The following is a 14184-nucleotide window of genomic DNA, read 5'->3' as shown; positions in this document are numbered from 1 at the left end:
TAGGAGTTAAGAAAAACAACTAATTCACATTATTCAAAGCCCTCCAAAATGTCCATCTGTTTCTTGCCACTCTGCCTCCCCCTTGATGACCTTATCAGTTCTCATGAATTCTTTACAAAGATGATTCACAAATCTATATCCAAAACTTTTCATATGCTGAACTTCATCCCACACTATTGCCAGCTTGCATGCTAAACATTTCCACTCTGATACGCTGGCATCTCAAATTCAACATGTCCAAAATGGCACTCACGCCATTCAGTCAGCAGCTGGGTCTTGTCAATTCTATTTCCATGTCTTCTTTCACATGCCTCCCTTTCTTTCCTCACACAAGGCCATGATCCAAGTTCTGGCCCTCATCCATCCATTGCTGAGGCTATTCTAATAATAGCCTCTTAATGGATCTCCCTGATCCCACTTACTCCCTTTTCCAGAATACATACCAAAATAAGTTTCCTTAGGCCAAGGTCTGATTGTCATTCCCACTGCTCAGAAACCATGAGTGGCTTTATACACCTAACAAGACAAAGTATAAGCTTTTCATCTTGGGAATTTCAGCTCTCCCCAATTAGCTCCATTCAACCTTCATAGACTATATCATAATTCTCTTATTTTCAGCAAAATGGTTCTAGTGACTATTTCCACAGATTCAACATGCCATTCTTACACCTCTCCACAAGCTGCTTCTCATGCCTAGAAGGCACCTTCTTCTCACATCAGCTCCTCAAAATTATTACTTCCCTCCAAGGCTTAGCTTAGAACCATTCAATGATCTTCCCAATTATTAGGGCTCTCTCCCTCTGCAAATTACCTTGAATTTATTGATTGTCTTACTTGTCATATCCCTGGGACAACATAAGTTTCTCTCAGGCAGGGATTTATTAATTTTTTTCTCTGTCTCTGGCACTTAGCACAGTGTTTTCCACATAGGGTCCACTAAATAAATGTTTGATGAAGTGAATGGATGATCTGCTTGCAAAAGCAAGAAGAGGAGAAAACAGTTAAAGAGATAAACAGTGCAAGAGAATATCATCTTTCTTTATAGCGAATCAAATCAACAAGCATTTATTAAGCACCTATTATACACCAGGCGCTAGGCTAAGCATTAGGGATACAAAGAAAGGCAAAAAAGCCCCTGCTCTCAAGGAGTACAAAATCTAATGGAGGAGACCAAATGTAAACCACCATGTACAAACAAGACAGCACAAAGGGAAGGCATAGGCATTAAGGGAGACTGAAAGGCTTCTTGTCGAAGGCAGGATTTTAGCTGAGACTTGGAAGGAAGCCAGGGAAACAGAAAGACAGAGTTGAGGAGGGAGAGCAACAAGCAAAATGCCTGGAGTGGAGAGGTGAAGTGTCTTGTTTGTGGAACAGCCAGGAAGTCAGTGTCACTGGGTAGAAGGGTATGTGTAGTGAATAAGGTGTAAGAAGACTATAAAGGTAGGAGGGGGATAGGTTATGAAAGGCTTTGAATATGGATTTTCCATTTGATCCTAGAAGTTATAGGGATTAAATGTAGTTTGTTGAGAAGGGGTTGGACCTACACTTTAGGAAAATCACTTTAGTGGCTGAATTAAGGATGGACTGGCATGGGGAGAGACCTGAGACAGGCAGACCCACCAAGAGGCTACTGCAATAATCCAGACATGAGGTGATGAGGGCCTTCACCAGGGTGGTTAGCAGCATGAGAGGAGAGAAGTATTTGAGAGATGTTGTAAAAGTAAAATTGACAGATCCTGGCAATAGATTGAATATAGAGAAATGAGAAACAGTGAGGAGTTGAGGATGATACCTAGTTTACAAGCTTAGGGAGACAGGGAAGGTAAGAAAGAGAGTGAAGAAGAGAGGACAACCGCGAAGGTTCTAAACTAAATAAGTAATTTGAACATAAAACTGAATTCATTATAGTAGCAGACAAAAGATAAACTCAAAGTCTTCCACATCTAGATATTCTGTCATAATAATTAAAAAGAACTTTGGGGGGGGGGCAGGGCAATGAGGGTTAAGTGACTTGCCCAAGGTCACACAGTTAGTAAGTGTCAATTATCTGAGGCTGGATTTGAACTCAGGTCCTCCTGAATCCAGGGCCGGTGCTTTATCCACTGTGCCACCTAGCTGCCCCCAAAAGGAACTAATTTTTAAAATAGCATTTCCAACCAGGTATAGATTTCAGCCACTATAAAATGTGTACTACAGGATAAAACAATTATTTACTGATATGGAGTAGAGCAGAAGTTTTACTTCTAGCTACCTGCATACTGTGCTATTTTTGAGTGGAACTACTTAGATGACTCATATTCAGCATATGGTAAATATGACTCTAGGCTTCTTTCTGTCACCCTTTCCCTAATCTCACCATCTCCATTTCTTATTTGTGACCCAGATATTAGGTCCTTATGCACAACACTCTATACATGCACCTCCAGACCATCTTATTTTATATGTTGTTGTGTTCCAGCCATGTGTGTGAAGGGAGGAATGGTAAGAAGTAAAGGATTTCTGGACTGAAAGGAAATCTAGCACTGGATTTGAAGAAAGAGTCAAATTCAAGTCAAAGCTCTTCTACTACTAATTACATGACCACGGATAAATTGTTTACCTTCTCTGAACTTCAGTTTCCACATCTGCAAAAGAGTAATAAAAATAGCTGCACTGCTTATTTCACAGGCAGTGAAAGTTTACAAAAGGAAAAAAGTTTACACAGGAAAATCCTTTATAAACTGTAAATCACTAAACATAAGCTTTTCTAATAAGAACCTGGGGTTTCCCTGATTTGGTAGCACTAGGGGAATTCATGATGAGCCAAAATAGGAAGTCATCAGTTGAGAGAGGGAGCTCAGAATCAAAGGGGTGAGTACCATGTTGAAGATCTTGGAAGTAGAGCGGAACCTTCTGACGATGAAGTCCAAGAGGTGTCACAGGTGAAGGGAAGCTGATGGCAGGTAGAGCAGTCACTGACCTCTCAGCTGCCTCCACAGATCTTGTCTCCCTAAAGATTCCTGTCTTTATGCACAGATGGGGACCTGAGGATGATTCAAATCACAGTCAATTGAGAATGGGTTAGGAAAGACATCATTCGGTCAAAGCTTCAGAGTGGAGAATTATCTACAAGGGTTAAAGAGAGATTGGCATTTCCTCCTGGAAAGCAGAAAATAACAGGGAAAGGCAGATGCTGACTAACAACTAATGAAATTCACTACAATAGACTCTGAAGTAAATTTTCTTCTTTATGAGACATGCCCAGAAGCTTTGTAATTATTATAGAAATGAATTGGGGCAGCTAGGTGGCGCAGTGGATAAAGAACTGGTCCTGGATTCAGGAGTATCTGAGTTCAAATCCAGCCTCAGACACTTGACACTTACTAGCTGTGTGACCCTGGGCAAGTCACTTAACCCTCATTGCCCTGGAAAAAAATAAATTATTCCACCCTTTTCTATTATTGTCACTTTTTCTAGTCATGACAAATAGAATCTTTATAGTCATCTATAGAAATCTAGGTATGTATGATTATAGGTGATCTGTTCCCTCTTGTATATGATGAGGCAACCAAATCCAATCTATCTTTGATACCCCTAATTGCCCTTAGACAAGGATCTCATGCTACTTTGCTCTAATCAAAACAGTCAAAGGAATGTCATTGCTCACAGAACACATTATAACTCCTTGGTCTAGCATTCAAAGCCTTTCTGGAATCCATTCATTTATTCAACAAGCATCTACTAACACACCAGGCAGCTAGGTGGCCCAGTCGATAGTGCACTGGCTCTGAAGTTGGGAGGATCTAAATTCAAATCTCACCTCAGACACTTGGCTGTGTGACCCTAGGCAAGACTTAACCCCCATTGCCTTAAACATCCGGGCCATCTTCAGTCATCCTGATTTAGATCTTGCCACTGGACCTACATGGCTCTGGAGGAGAGAGTGAAGTTGGTGACCTTGCACAGCCCTCACTCACTTAAATCCAATGCACTGCAAGTCATGATCCTCTTTGAGAAGAAAGGACCAACAAGTAACACAGCATGCGAGTCCCCAACTGCAAGAAGCCTCCATTCTTTTGGAGTTCTAGCTCTACCCAAACCGGATTGTGAGCAGTTGCTCAGACAAGAGCTCCTCCATGACACCTTCCTTCGTCACCCTAGCCTCACCAAGCCTTTTGTCTGTACCTCCCTGAAGTACTTTTCATCAAGTGAGCTGAAGGCTGGCAGGTTCTAAGCTTCCGACAATGACATTGACAATGATATTAACACTGACAGTCCCAATGGCCCTCCGACCCCCTCCATCTCATAAATGGAGAAACTGAGGCGGGGAGGGGGGGGTGAATGTTAATCCCTAGATCATACGAGGAATCCCTAGCCCAGGATTCACCTAAGTGCTCCAGCCAGGAAGAAATCTAAAGCTTCCAGGGAACGAGAGGCGGGGCTAGGAGAGGGGGCGGTGCTGCCCGATCACACCCCCACGGGCCACGCCCCACCGGAAGTTGCGTCCTATGAGTGCCGGGAGTTGGACGGGGAGAGGAACTCCTGTTCTCCTTCGCCCACGTGGAGCAGGGACCCCCAAGGGGAGCCTAGGCCACTTTGGGGCCAGAAATCACACCCGCTTCACACACCGACCCAATTCCTCAGACCTAGCGTCATCCAGGAAGTGTTCTCCCTCTTCCGCCCCGCCCCCAAAGCACTTCCGGCGACGCTCTGGGAAGCTCGGAGGACTCGGCGCCTCGGTAACTCGTGTAGTGATCTGAAGGGCACTGGGAGCGAACAGACCTTGCAAAGTAGGAAAATTAAGTGGGAGTGTTAGGGTATCAGGGCATCTGAGGGGACTAGAGAAGAGGAAGGGGAGAGGGAGGGGAAAGAAGGAAAAGAGAAAAAGAGAAGAGGAGACAAGAAAAGAGGAAAGAAAAAAGGGGGAGAGGAAAGAGGTAAGAGAGTGGAGAGAAGGAAGAGAGAAAGGGAGAGGAGAGTGAAAGGGGGGAGGGGAGAGAGAAGAGAAGAGGAGAGAAAAAGAAGAGAGGAGGGAAGGGAGGACAGGGGAGAGAAAAAGGGGAGGGGAGAGAGAAAGGAGAGGAGAGAAGGGAGGAGAGAGAAAAGGAGAAGAAAGGAAAGAAAGGGGAGAGAAAGAGGAGAAAAGCGACAGGAAAGAAGAGAGGAAGCGAGAAAGAAAGGAGGGAAAGAGAAAAGTGAGGAGAGGGTAGAGAGTGAAAAGGGAGAAGGAGGAAGAGAAGAGGAAGGAGACAAGGTAGAGAAGAGAAAATGGGGAGAGGAGACGTAGAGGAAAAAAAGGGAGAAGAAAAGAGGAGGGGTGGAAGAAAATGGGGAAAAGGGAGGGAGAATAGGGAGAGGGAAGAGAGGCATCCAGAATAAGAATTTACTGAAAAAATCTCTGTTGCCTCTCTGCCCAGATTTCTTCGCTTGCCTCAATAATCATTTCATCATTCAAAAATAGGAGGACCCAGTGAGGAAAACTGATATTCTGGACCTTTGTCTGACTAACAGAGGAAATAGTTTGCTAAGGTAGACAAGGTGGGAACTTCAGGGAGGCAGTGACAATTTCATCTTAGAATTTATGAGAAAAGACAAAATTGAGCATAACCTGATGGATGCTCTAGATTAGAGAAAGCAGATTTCAAAGGGTTTCAAAGAAAGGATAGGTAGGGTTTCAAGAACTAAAATTCTACAGTCACCCTAGGAGCAATGAAAAGCTCTCAAGAATGAAATTCTGGGGGGCAGCTAGGTGGCGCAGTGGATAAAGCACCAGCCCTGGATTCAGGAGGACCTGAGTTCAAATTCAGCCTCAGACACTTGACACTTACTAGCTGTGTGACCCTGGGCAAGTCACTTAACCCTCATTGCCCCACAAATAAATAAATAAAAATAATAAAGAATGAAATTCTGAAGACACAAAGCAAAACCATTCTGATAAACAGGAAGAGGGGGAGGTGGGAAATCCCCCTAACCCCAAGACTGAGCTATATTCTGGGAAATGGGCACAAAAATAACCACTTCTCCTTCTTTCCAAGGAAGAGCAGGAGGAAGTATATGATGCCAGCACAAGATTTTGGGCGAAGATACCTGAAGGCTTTTTTGAAAGGTTTCTTTGTTGCTGTGCCTGTAACAGTCACTTTCTTAGATCAAGTGGCCTGTGTAGCAAGAGTGGAAGGAGCTTCAATGCAGCCCTCTCTGAATCCTGGGGGGAACCATTCATCTGATGTAGTGCTTTTGAACCACTGGAAGGTTAGGAATTATGAAGTGCAGCGTGGTGATATCGTGTCATTGGTATCTCCCAAAAACCCAGAGCAGAAGATCATCAAAAGAGTGATTGCTCTTGAAGGGGACATTATCAAAACAATCGGACATAAGAATAGGTACGTGAAAGTCCCGCGTGGCCACATGTGGGTAGAAGGTGATCACCATGGACACAGCTTTGACAGTAATGCTTTTGGGCCTGTTTCCCTTGGACTTCTGCATGCACATGCCACTCATATCCTGTGGCCTCCAGAACGCTGGCAGCGTTTGGAATCCATTCTCCCTCCAGAGCGTGCACCAGTTCAGATGGAAGAGAAATGATCTCCTTGCATCAGCATGGCTTCTTTGACTTAGGAAAACAATATTTTTTAAATGAAAGGCAGGAAGAAAGAAACCTGAAAGGCAGGCCATGTATTGGCTGAGGCTGCAAAAAGAGTCTTCATATATCCTATGGTTTCACATTGAAGCAAAAGATTTTCTTTCAGATGAAACAATTGTATGGTACATGATATTTTGTCTGGAGTACTTGTACTACAGTATAAATGTCCTGACAGTACAGTACCAAAAAAGAAATTTATTTGTTGATTTTTGTTTTCTTTTTTGGCAGGGCAGTGAGGATTAAGTGACTTGCCCAGGGTCACACAGCTAGTAAGTGTCAAGTGTCTGAGGTCAGATTTGAACTCAGGTCCTCCTGAATCCAGGGCTCATGTTCTATCCACTGCGCCACCTAGCTAACCCCCCAAAAATAAATTTACAATGTGACTTTCAATGGCCTTTCCATATGCCATGGTAGGATTGAATTGTTGGTATACTTGTTTCTTAATCTGTTGATTGCTGAATTTTGAAAATTTGGGTTTCAGCTGATGAAAAGTCCTGAACTAATGTTGTTTGATGAAAACATATTCATCTAGTAAATAGTTCGTGCATGATTCAGCTCGAATATGAAGAAATAGTGACACAGATGCAGTGTGAGTTTAATTGTCAATATTCACTGGTTAGAAAATGAATAGTGAACTTTGCCAAATAATAATTTGCTTTTTTTAAAAGGAAAAAGGGAGAGGTCGGTCCTAAAAAGACATGCTGATATACAGGGAGCTCTCCAATCTAGAGTGATGTTTGGAAGGGGGAAAAATATATTTGGAAATAAAGATGATGTAAAAAGAAGATATTTAAATGAGGTGGTTTTTTTAGTATACATAAGAAGGAATCCATGGATAATGAAGCATGAATACAAAAGCTTGGTACAGTTGTGTAAGTAGATTCAGTAGTAGTGAAACTTAAAATGGCCTGAAGGTCAGATCAGAGATACTGGCTGTGTCTAGGACTTTATCCCTCACTGCAACTTCTGTGGTGGCAGAGACAAGCCAAAGCTTTCAGGAGCAGGGACATAGGGCCTGAAAATAACCTGAGTAGACATGATTATCTGCAACCCAGAATCAACTGAAGACTAAGTAAACTAAGATGACCCCTGCTCATGTTCCTGGTGGTTGTTGTTTGTCCTTCCTTCTCAAAGAAGACCATGACATGGGGGGGGGGGGGGGGGACAAGGGGGAAGTGATGTCATGACTTGCAATGAATTGGATTTAAGTGAGGGAGGGGTGTGCAAAGTCACCTGCCTCACTCTCTCCTCCAGAGCCATCTGAATCCAGTGGCAAGATATACATCAGGATGACTGGAGATGGCCCTGGAAGGCAATTGGGGTTAAATGACTTGCCTAGGGTCACATGGCTACTAAGTGTCTGAGGTGAGATTTGAACTCAGGTCCTCCCAACTTCAGGGCCAGTGCTCTATCCACTGTGCTACCTAGCTGCCCTCCTGTCCCTGGTTGGGGAAGGGGATAGGATATGTGGAACGTTTTCTCTATATATTCTTTTATCCCTGAAAGGAAGGGAAAGCCCTTTCCTCCTTCCCATTTCTTTATATGCCTTGGGTGTCAGTGCTTAGGGACCAAAGACCTAGGTGGGAAATGGACCCAAAAGAAGAGATAGCAATGGCTATCCTCACTTTATCAGAGGAGAATAGGTACATTTTCTTTTTTTGGGGGGGGGCAGGGCAATGAGGGTTAAGTGACTTGCCCAGGGTCACACAGCTAGTAAGTGTCAAGTGTCTGAGGCCAGATTTGAACTCAAGTCCTCCTGAATCCAGGGCCAGTGCTTTATCCACTGCGCCACCTAGCTGCCCCGTCCTTTTTTTTTTTTTTAATAATTTATAAGTTTAATAAAATGTATAATATAGAACTCCATTATTTGGTGATTCAGAACGTAGAATAAAATTCTCCCCTTTCCCCACAAGACCTAGAGTTTCTTTTGCACATTAATTTCTGGGTGACAAGGTGTAATAGAGTACACTGGCCTGTGAGTAAGGAGCCCTGGGTCCTAGCCCAGGTCTTTTGATTCTAAGAAATTCAATGCTTTTTACATTCTGTAAATCTACTTTTAGCAGCATCCTCCCACATTAAGGACACCAGGGCACATTCTCTCCCTTTGGTTGAAGATGAGGGCACTGGAGATCAGGATGCCACCCAGTCATTTAGTTTTACAGCCAGAAGGGACCACAGAGATCACCTAGTTCAATTCCCTCCACCGAGAGCCAGAGACCATGTGCCTTGCTCAAGGTCAAATGGATACTGGCAGACCTGAGGCTAGACCCCATTTCTCCAGACTCAATCAGATTTTCAGTGTTCTTTCTTCACCATGCCGCCTCCCACCTGAATGGTCCTTAGGGAACAGTTCTGGCAGGAGAAATTAGGATGGGCTTTGTTGATAGAAGTAAGAATTAGGAGCTTATCTGCAGAACTCAAGATACCATGAACTTTCTTAAAGTTTACATAAAAATAGCAAGTATCTTCCTCACTAATTTCCTCCCCAAAATGAAACACTGAAGTGAAGGAGTACAGAGGTATGCCAATCTGGTTCAATTCAGGCTTATTTTTGAGGAAGTCATCCAGGGAAAGGGTGCTTTCAATGAACCAAGAAAGATCAGAATCAATTCTGCCGGCACCTCCCCTCTGACACAAAACACAAAAGAAAAACCAACCCAAGTAAGCAACTGTTCCAGGAAACAGTGGTGGTGATAGGATGAGTTAGGGAAAAGTCATGTATTTATGTAAAGAAAAGGAAAAGACACTATTCATCTAACCTCCCACATTCTAATAGCACTTGGCATGTTTTTTTTCACAGTGTACAAAAGTTCCCCAACATAGACATAAACCAGACTTGGTTTGCAGCTTGACTGAAAATGGCTTCCATGGTCCAGCCTCTACACCTCATGGGAAAATTCATATCATTCCCAGGGCCTACCTATTTGTAAACCCCCATCCTTCTTCCTAAGATTTTAAAAATTGGAGACCACATATTATCTATTCATGGCTGCCCTGTCCTTTTACTTTTTATTCTGTGTACGTTAAAGTTGAAATGAACTTCTACACTGTATCTAAATCTATGGGTGCCAAGCGAAGGGAACTGACAGTGAACTACTTAACAGGTTGGGAGGCTGGAACCAAAAGCTAATAATTTCCATATTGTATCTCCTAGCCTAGGGCCTGAGAACAAGGTGAAAAATATTTCATAACTATTGTGGTAAAAATTATTTGTGGTATAGACAGCTTTTGAAGGACCTCCCCTTTTGGGGGAGAAAAGATTGAATACTCCCTGAAGGGAGATTAGAGGGCACTTCCAGAATGCTAGCTCTCGAGTCACTTCCAGAACACTAGTTGGCGCTCGGTGTGACGACTGAGGTCCTGGTGGCGCGTGAGCCACCTTAGACTGGCAGGCTGTTCAGGTGTTGGGTGAGTTACTTACGGAAAACCCTAAATTCCTTTGAACTAGCTTAATAGAAAATGATCTGGGGATTGCATAGGCTAAGTATAGAGTTAAGAATATCTATCTGTATTTCTATTTTCCTATTTCCTTATCTTTGATTTTTTTTTAGTTTCACCTTTGTTGTTTAATTAATTCCCAAGTAATAAAATATGATCTTTTTGTGAACTAAAGCTTAGAGTCTCCTTTCTTATTGGCCTGGGAGAAATCTAAAAAGGGCAGTTCAGAGGGGAGGGTTAAACCTAAAAGGTCCCTCATATTTCCAGGACCCCAATATTAAGGCAAGTCACCCAAATAATGTTCCGTATATCAAATTTTGGCCCTCACACTATGTTGGAAAAGTGGCTTGGGTTTTGAGGCTTCCTGAGGTTTGGGTACTCTCTTGTAGCCAGAAGGGAAATTGCAGTCTGCTAAAAGGTAGCTAGCCCTAAGCAAGATCAGTTTCCACCTAGGACACATAGCACCCTACAAGGTTGAAAGGATCATTAAGACACATAATCTTTTTTTTTCCACAAGAACACTTTTGTTTCATTAGTAGGAACTTGAATAAAGTCTCTTTTTACTTTGCTTTGTTATGAGGTGGTCTGACTAGGCAGCCTCATCAAAGAGGCCAAAGTGCCAAAGGATCCCTACTGTCCTTGTCAAATGAGAGTTTTATCATGGGGGAGGGGCAGGGGTTTTCCCTCTGAAGTTTCTTCCAGGTCTAGTAGTAACATGAAGGCCTGCCCTTCCCCCTACTGCCTGCTTTTATCGTTGGGTTAAAGGCTGAAGAAGGGAAAGAGATCTTTTCCAAAGGTCTGGCCACTAAAACTAGTGGTGGCCAAGCGACCTCTGAATTTCTGAGGCAGAGTTGCCTGCCAGAGAGTGGAGGAAGAGAAAGCAGATCAAGTCCCAAAAGCTCCCAGATCCATTGTTCAGTCTGGTCCTGTGGGGAGAAAAGTGGAGAAAGAGCCTTCTGGGATGAAGTTGGCATCAACATCTCTACAGGTTCCTCAGAAATTCAGCAGTCTTGGGCCACAAAAGTTTCAAGGTCTGGGGATGCCTGATAGGCTGTCTGAGACACAGGTTCCAGAGAGAAACATATCATGGACACCACCTCCACAGTTGTTGCCAGGCCCATTAGCCTCCAGGACCCACAAACCAGCCTGGCTGCAGAGGACCAGTAGGAGCTGGGACTTGAAGGGACCCACCAACAGCAGGGGGCAGCAGGAAGGGAAGAATTGGGATCCTGAAGGATAAAGGGCAGGGCTGGGCCAGGCCCCAGCCCGGGAGGGCCCATATGCTCTTCTGCTTCTTGTGGCACCTCAAAAGTTTATGAGAGGGGGCAGCTAGATGGCGCAGTGGATAGAGCACTGGCCTTGGAGTCAGGAGTACCTGAGTTCAAATCCGGCCTCAGACACTTAACACTTACTAGCTGTGTGACCCTGGGCAAGTCACTTAACCCCAACTGCCTCACTAAAAAAAAAAAAAAAAGTTTATGAGAGGGCAGCTAGATGGTGCAGTAGATAGAACACTGGCTCTGGATTCAGGAGTACCTGAGTTCAAATCCGGCCTCAGACACTTACTAGCTGTGTAACCCTGGGCAAGTCACTTAATCCCAATTGCCTCACCAAAAAAAAAAAAAAGGTTTATGAGAAGAAAGTGCCATAAGGCTGGGAGGAAGTGGGGTGGGGAGAGGGCAGGGCCAAGCAGCAGCCCCAATGTTTGGATAAGTGTCTAAGGCATCTTCTCTGTTCAGATAGTTATTCAAGGGTCCCTGGCTGTTGTGGCATCCAGCATTTGAAAGATAAAAGAGTCTGTGAGGAAATCATTGGTCTTCTGACCTATCTATCAGGATTTCTCCATGAGAAAGTAGGGAGGCACATGGAGCTGAATCATACTTTCATTATGTATCCTGGATAATTATGTTCCCATCCCCTTCGATGATTTTGGTAAAGGTACAATCAGCATTATTGTAGTAACCCCAACTGCCTCACGGGGGAGGGGGGGGGGGAGGGAAGGCAAAAAGCCAGAGCCCATTACAGGAGACAAACTAGGAAAGTTGATAAAAGTGAATGCAGAAGCAGTAAAAGTGAAGAGGAGCTCATGCTAGATAAACCAGTGCAAATTCCAGTGTATGCCTTCTAAAGCCCTGGAGAGCCTCATTCCAACTCATACACTGATGAGTCAGAATGCCCACCCAGGTCAAGCCCTCATATCTTCCCCTTAAAATTCCAGGGGCAACGTTGAGGAGTCCAGGTGACTCTGCTCTAATGCATTCAGTTCAAGCCCCCAGTCCATTAAGTTCTCCACTGTTAACCACCAGTAATTAAAGCCCCAGTTTCATTTATCCAATCAATGTTAATTAGCTTTTCCAAAGACTGTTTACTGAACAGACATGAACAGCCTACCTCAGGCCCTGGGGAGAGTGGAATCAAAGTGGTGTCTACAAAGCATTTGCTCCACAAGGTTCACTTCTAGATGCCATAGGGCTGCTGGATGAGTTGCAGTTACCACAGAGCTGGCTTAAATGGGAATTTTGCCACTGCCTCACCCATTTTCAGCTTCTGGCTAGCCCCAATATGCATTCCAGCTCCCTAAATTCTGGAGCTTCCAAAATTCACCAAATGACAGCCTGAGAGCAGGAAAGAACAAATATAACAAGGTAAAGAATAGGAGCCATATTCATGGCTATCAGTGGGCCCAGGTGGAGCAGATTAAGGCTCAAGGCCTCTTTCCCCACCTAAAAGCTTACAAAGTGTACTGATTTCTCTAACTCAGCCAGGGAAAAAAAGAGGGAGTACTTTGGCCAATTAGTGCCTTGTAAAGGTGTACTTGGTCCTACCCTAGCAATCAATTGATAATGCTTGGTTTCAACTCAGCCACCAATTAGAAGGTTCCTCCTTCATATGCTAGGAAATAACACCTGTGAATGTTCAAGCCTATATTCCATCAGGCAAAGCATGCTTCGTTGCTCAGAAGCCCTGGGCTGTCACTGACCCATCTCAGTCCCATTATATCAGTAATAGGGTGGAACCAACAGAGACATGGAGAAGAGAGAAGCTAGAGTGAACTCTTGCACTTGAACCTGAAGCCAGCCAGTCACTCTGAACAGGGGTACTGAAAGTCAGTGCTTTTCAGAACTACAGTCACATAGCATCAAATTACTGATAAAACATTTCCTCCTGGATTTACCATAAGCATCTAGAATTCTACATAAACAAAATGGATCTGATTATCTTGCACCACCACCCCCAACCTATCCCAATTCTAAACTTCACTCTGTCTAATGTACCAATATCCTGCCAGTCACCCACATTTGCAACTTCAGTCATTCCTCACACTACCTCCATCTAATCAGCAAGAATAGATACTTCATTAGAACTAGACAGAGAAAGTAAGTTTCTCTCCACTGGAGGTCTTCAAATGGAAGGTGACTTAATAGGGTTCCTATCGAGGGGATTCCTGTGGAAGTATGAGTTAAATTAGATGGTCTCTGAGCTCTCTTTCAGCCCTGAGATTTCGTGATTGAAACAAACCCTGCTCCTAAGTAAAATTCAGTGATGTCCTTTGGTCCTCATTCTCCCATTCTATTTGCTACCTTGGTCAAGATTCAATGTCCTCTCCTTTGGCAAACTTTTCATAAGACCACAGATTTTGAGCTGGAAAGGATCTTATAGATCTAGTTTATCCCTTGGTTTATAGCTGAGACTAAGACTAGTGAATTTAAGTTGCTTCTCAAAAGTCACATACTAGTAAATGGTAGTCAGGATTTAACCCCATGACCTCTGGCTCGAAATCCAGCACTCTTTCTATTGCACCACAGTTTTGAATTCCACAGGAGTTCTTCAGTTCCTGTAACCTCTGCCATCCACTACCAACTACTGGACAATCTTGCTCCAAACCATTCCTCCCAAGAGATCAGACGAATTATAATGACTCAACACACATACAAACCTTTCCCCTTAGTTCCCCTACCTAGATGCTGCCACAGACTTCTGCGCCTTTTTATACTTAGGTTCTAATTAGTGTGAATAAAGAGTCCTCCCCGAAGTGATCACATTATTCAAATGGACACTGCATATTTCCACTGCATTGGAACCAATTACATACTTTATGTAATTATAACTTTAAAGGATATGAATTT

General features: G+C 43.6%; 2 protein-coding genes across 4 annotated transcripts in view; one reads left to right on the top strand and one right to left on the bottom strand.

The window, feature by feature from the left end:
- Positions 1–4480, bottom strand: part of LOC122745844 (zinc finger protein 34-like) — a 29251-nt gene extending 24771 nt beyond the window's left edge. Inside the window, exons 1-2 of the mRNA XM_043991308.1 lie at positions 4367–4480; positions 2859–3023 (exon numbers count right to left, since the gene is read on the bottom strand). Coding sequence (XP_043847243.1) covers positions 2859–2861 — 3 coding nt within the window. The 5' untranslated portion in view covers positions 2862–3023; positions 4367–4480. The remainder of the gene's footprint in view (positions 1–2858; positions 3024–4366) is intronic.
- A 13-nt stretch (positions 4481–4493) lies between these two features.
- LOC122741271 (mitochondrial inner membrane protease subunit 2) lies at positions 4494–7765 on the top strand. 3 transcript variants are annotated; one of them, XM_043984563.1, is made up of 2 exons: positions 4494–4718; positions 6015–7765. In XM_043984563.1, the coding sequence occupies exon 2, from the start codon at positions 6034–6036 to the stop codon at positions 6559–6561; it is 528 nt and encodes a 175-aa protein (XP_043840498.1). In that variant the 5' UTR covers positions 4494–4718; positions 6015–6033; the 3' UTR covers positions 6562–7765. The 3 variants fall into 3 exon arrangements, with proteins under 3 accessions (XP_043840498.1, XP_043840490.1, XP_043840509.1); XM_043984555.1 differs by having other exon boundaries at positions 4498–4769; XM_043984574.1 differs by lacking the exon at positions 4494–4718 and adding an exon at positions 5375–5508.
- Positions 7766–14184: the final 6419 nt, after the last annotated feature.

The sequence above is a fragment of the Dromiciops gliroides genome, chromosome 1 (genome assembly GCF_019393635.1).
Source record: "Dromiciops gliroides isolate mDroGli1 chromosome 1, mDroGli1.pri, whole genome shotgun sequence".
Lineage (NCBI taxonomy): Eukaryota > Metazoa > Chordata > Mammalia > Microbiotheria > Microbiotheriidae > Dromiciops > Dromiciops gliroides.
This window is presented reverse-complemented; position numbering and strand designations above follow the sequence as displayed.

Bases quoted from the DNA above. Each gene is read 5' to 3' on its own strand.
- LOC122741271 (XM_043984563.1), top strand. From the start codon at position 6,034: ATGATGCCAGCACAAGATTTTGGGCGAAGATACCTGAAGGCTTTTTTG.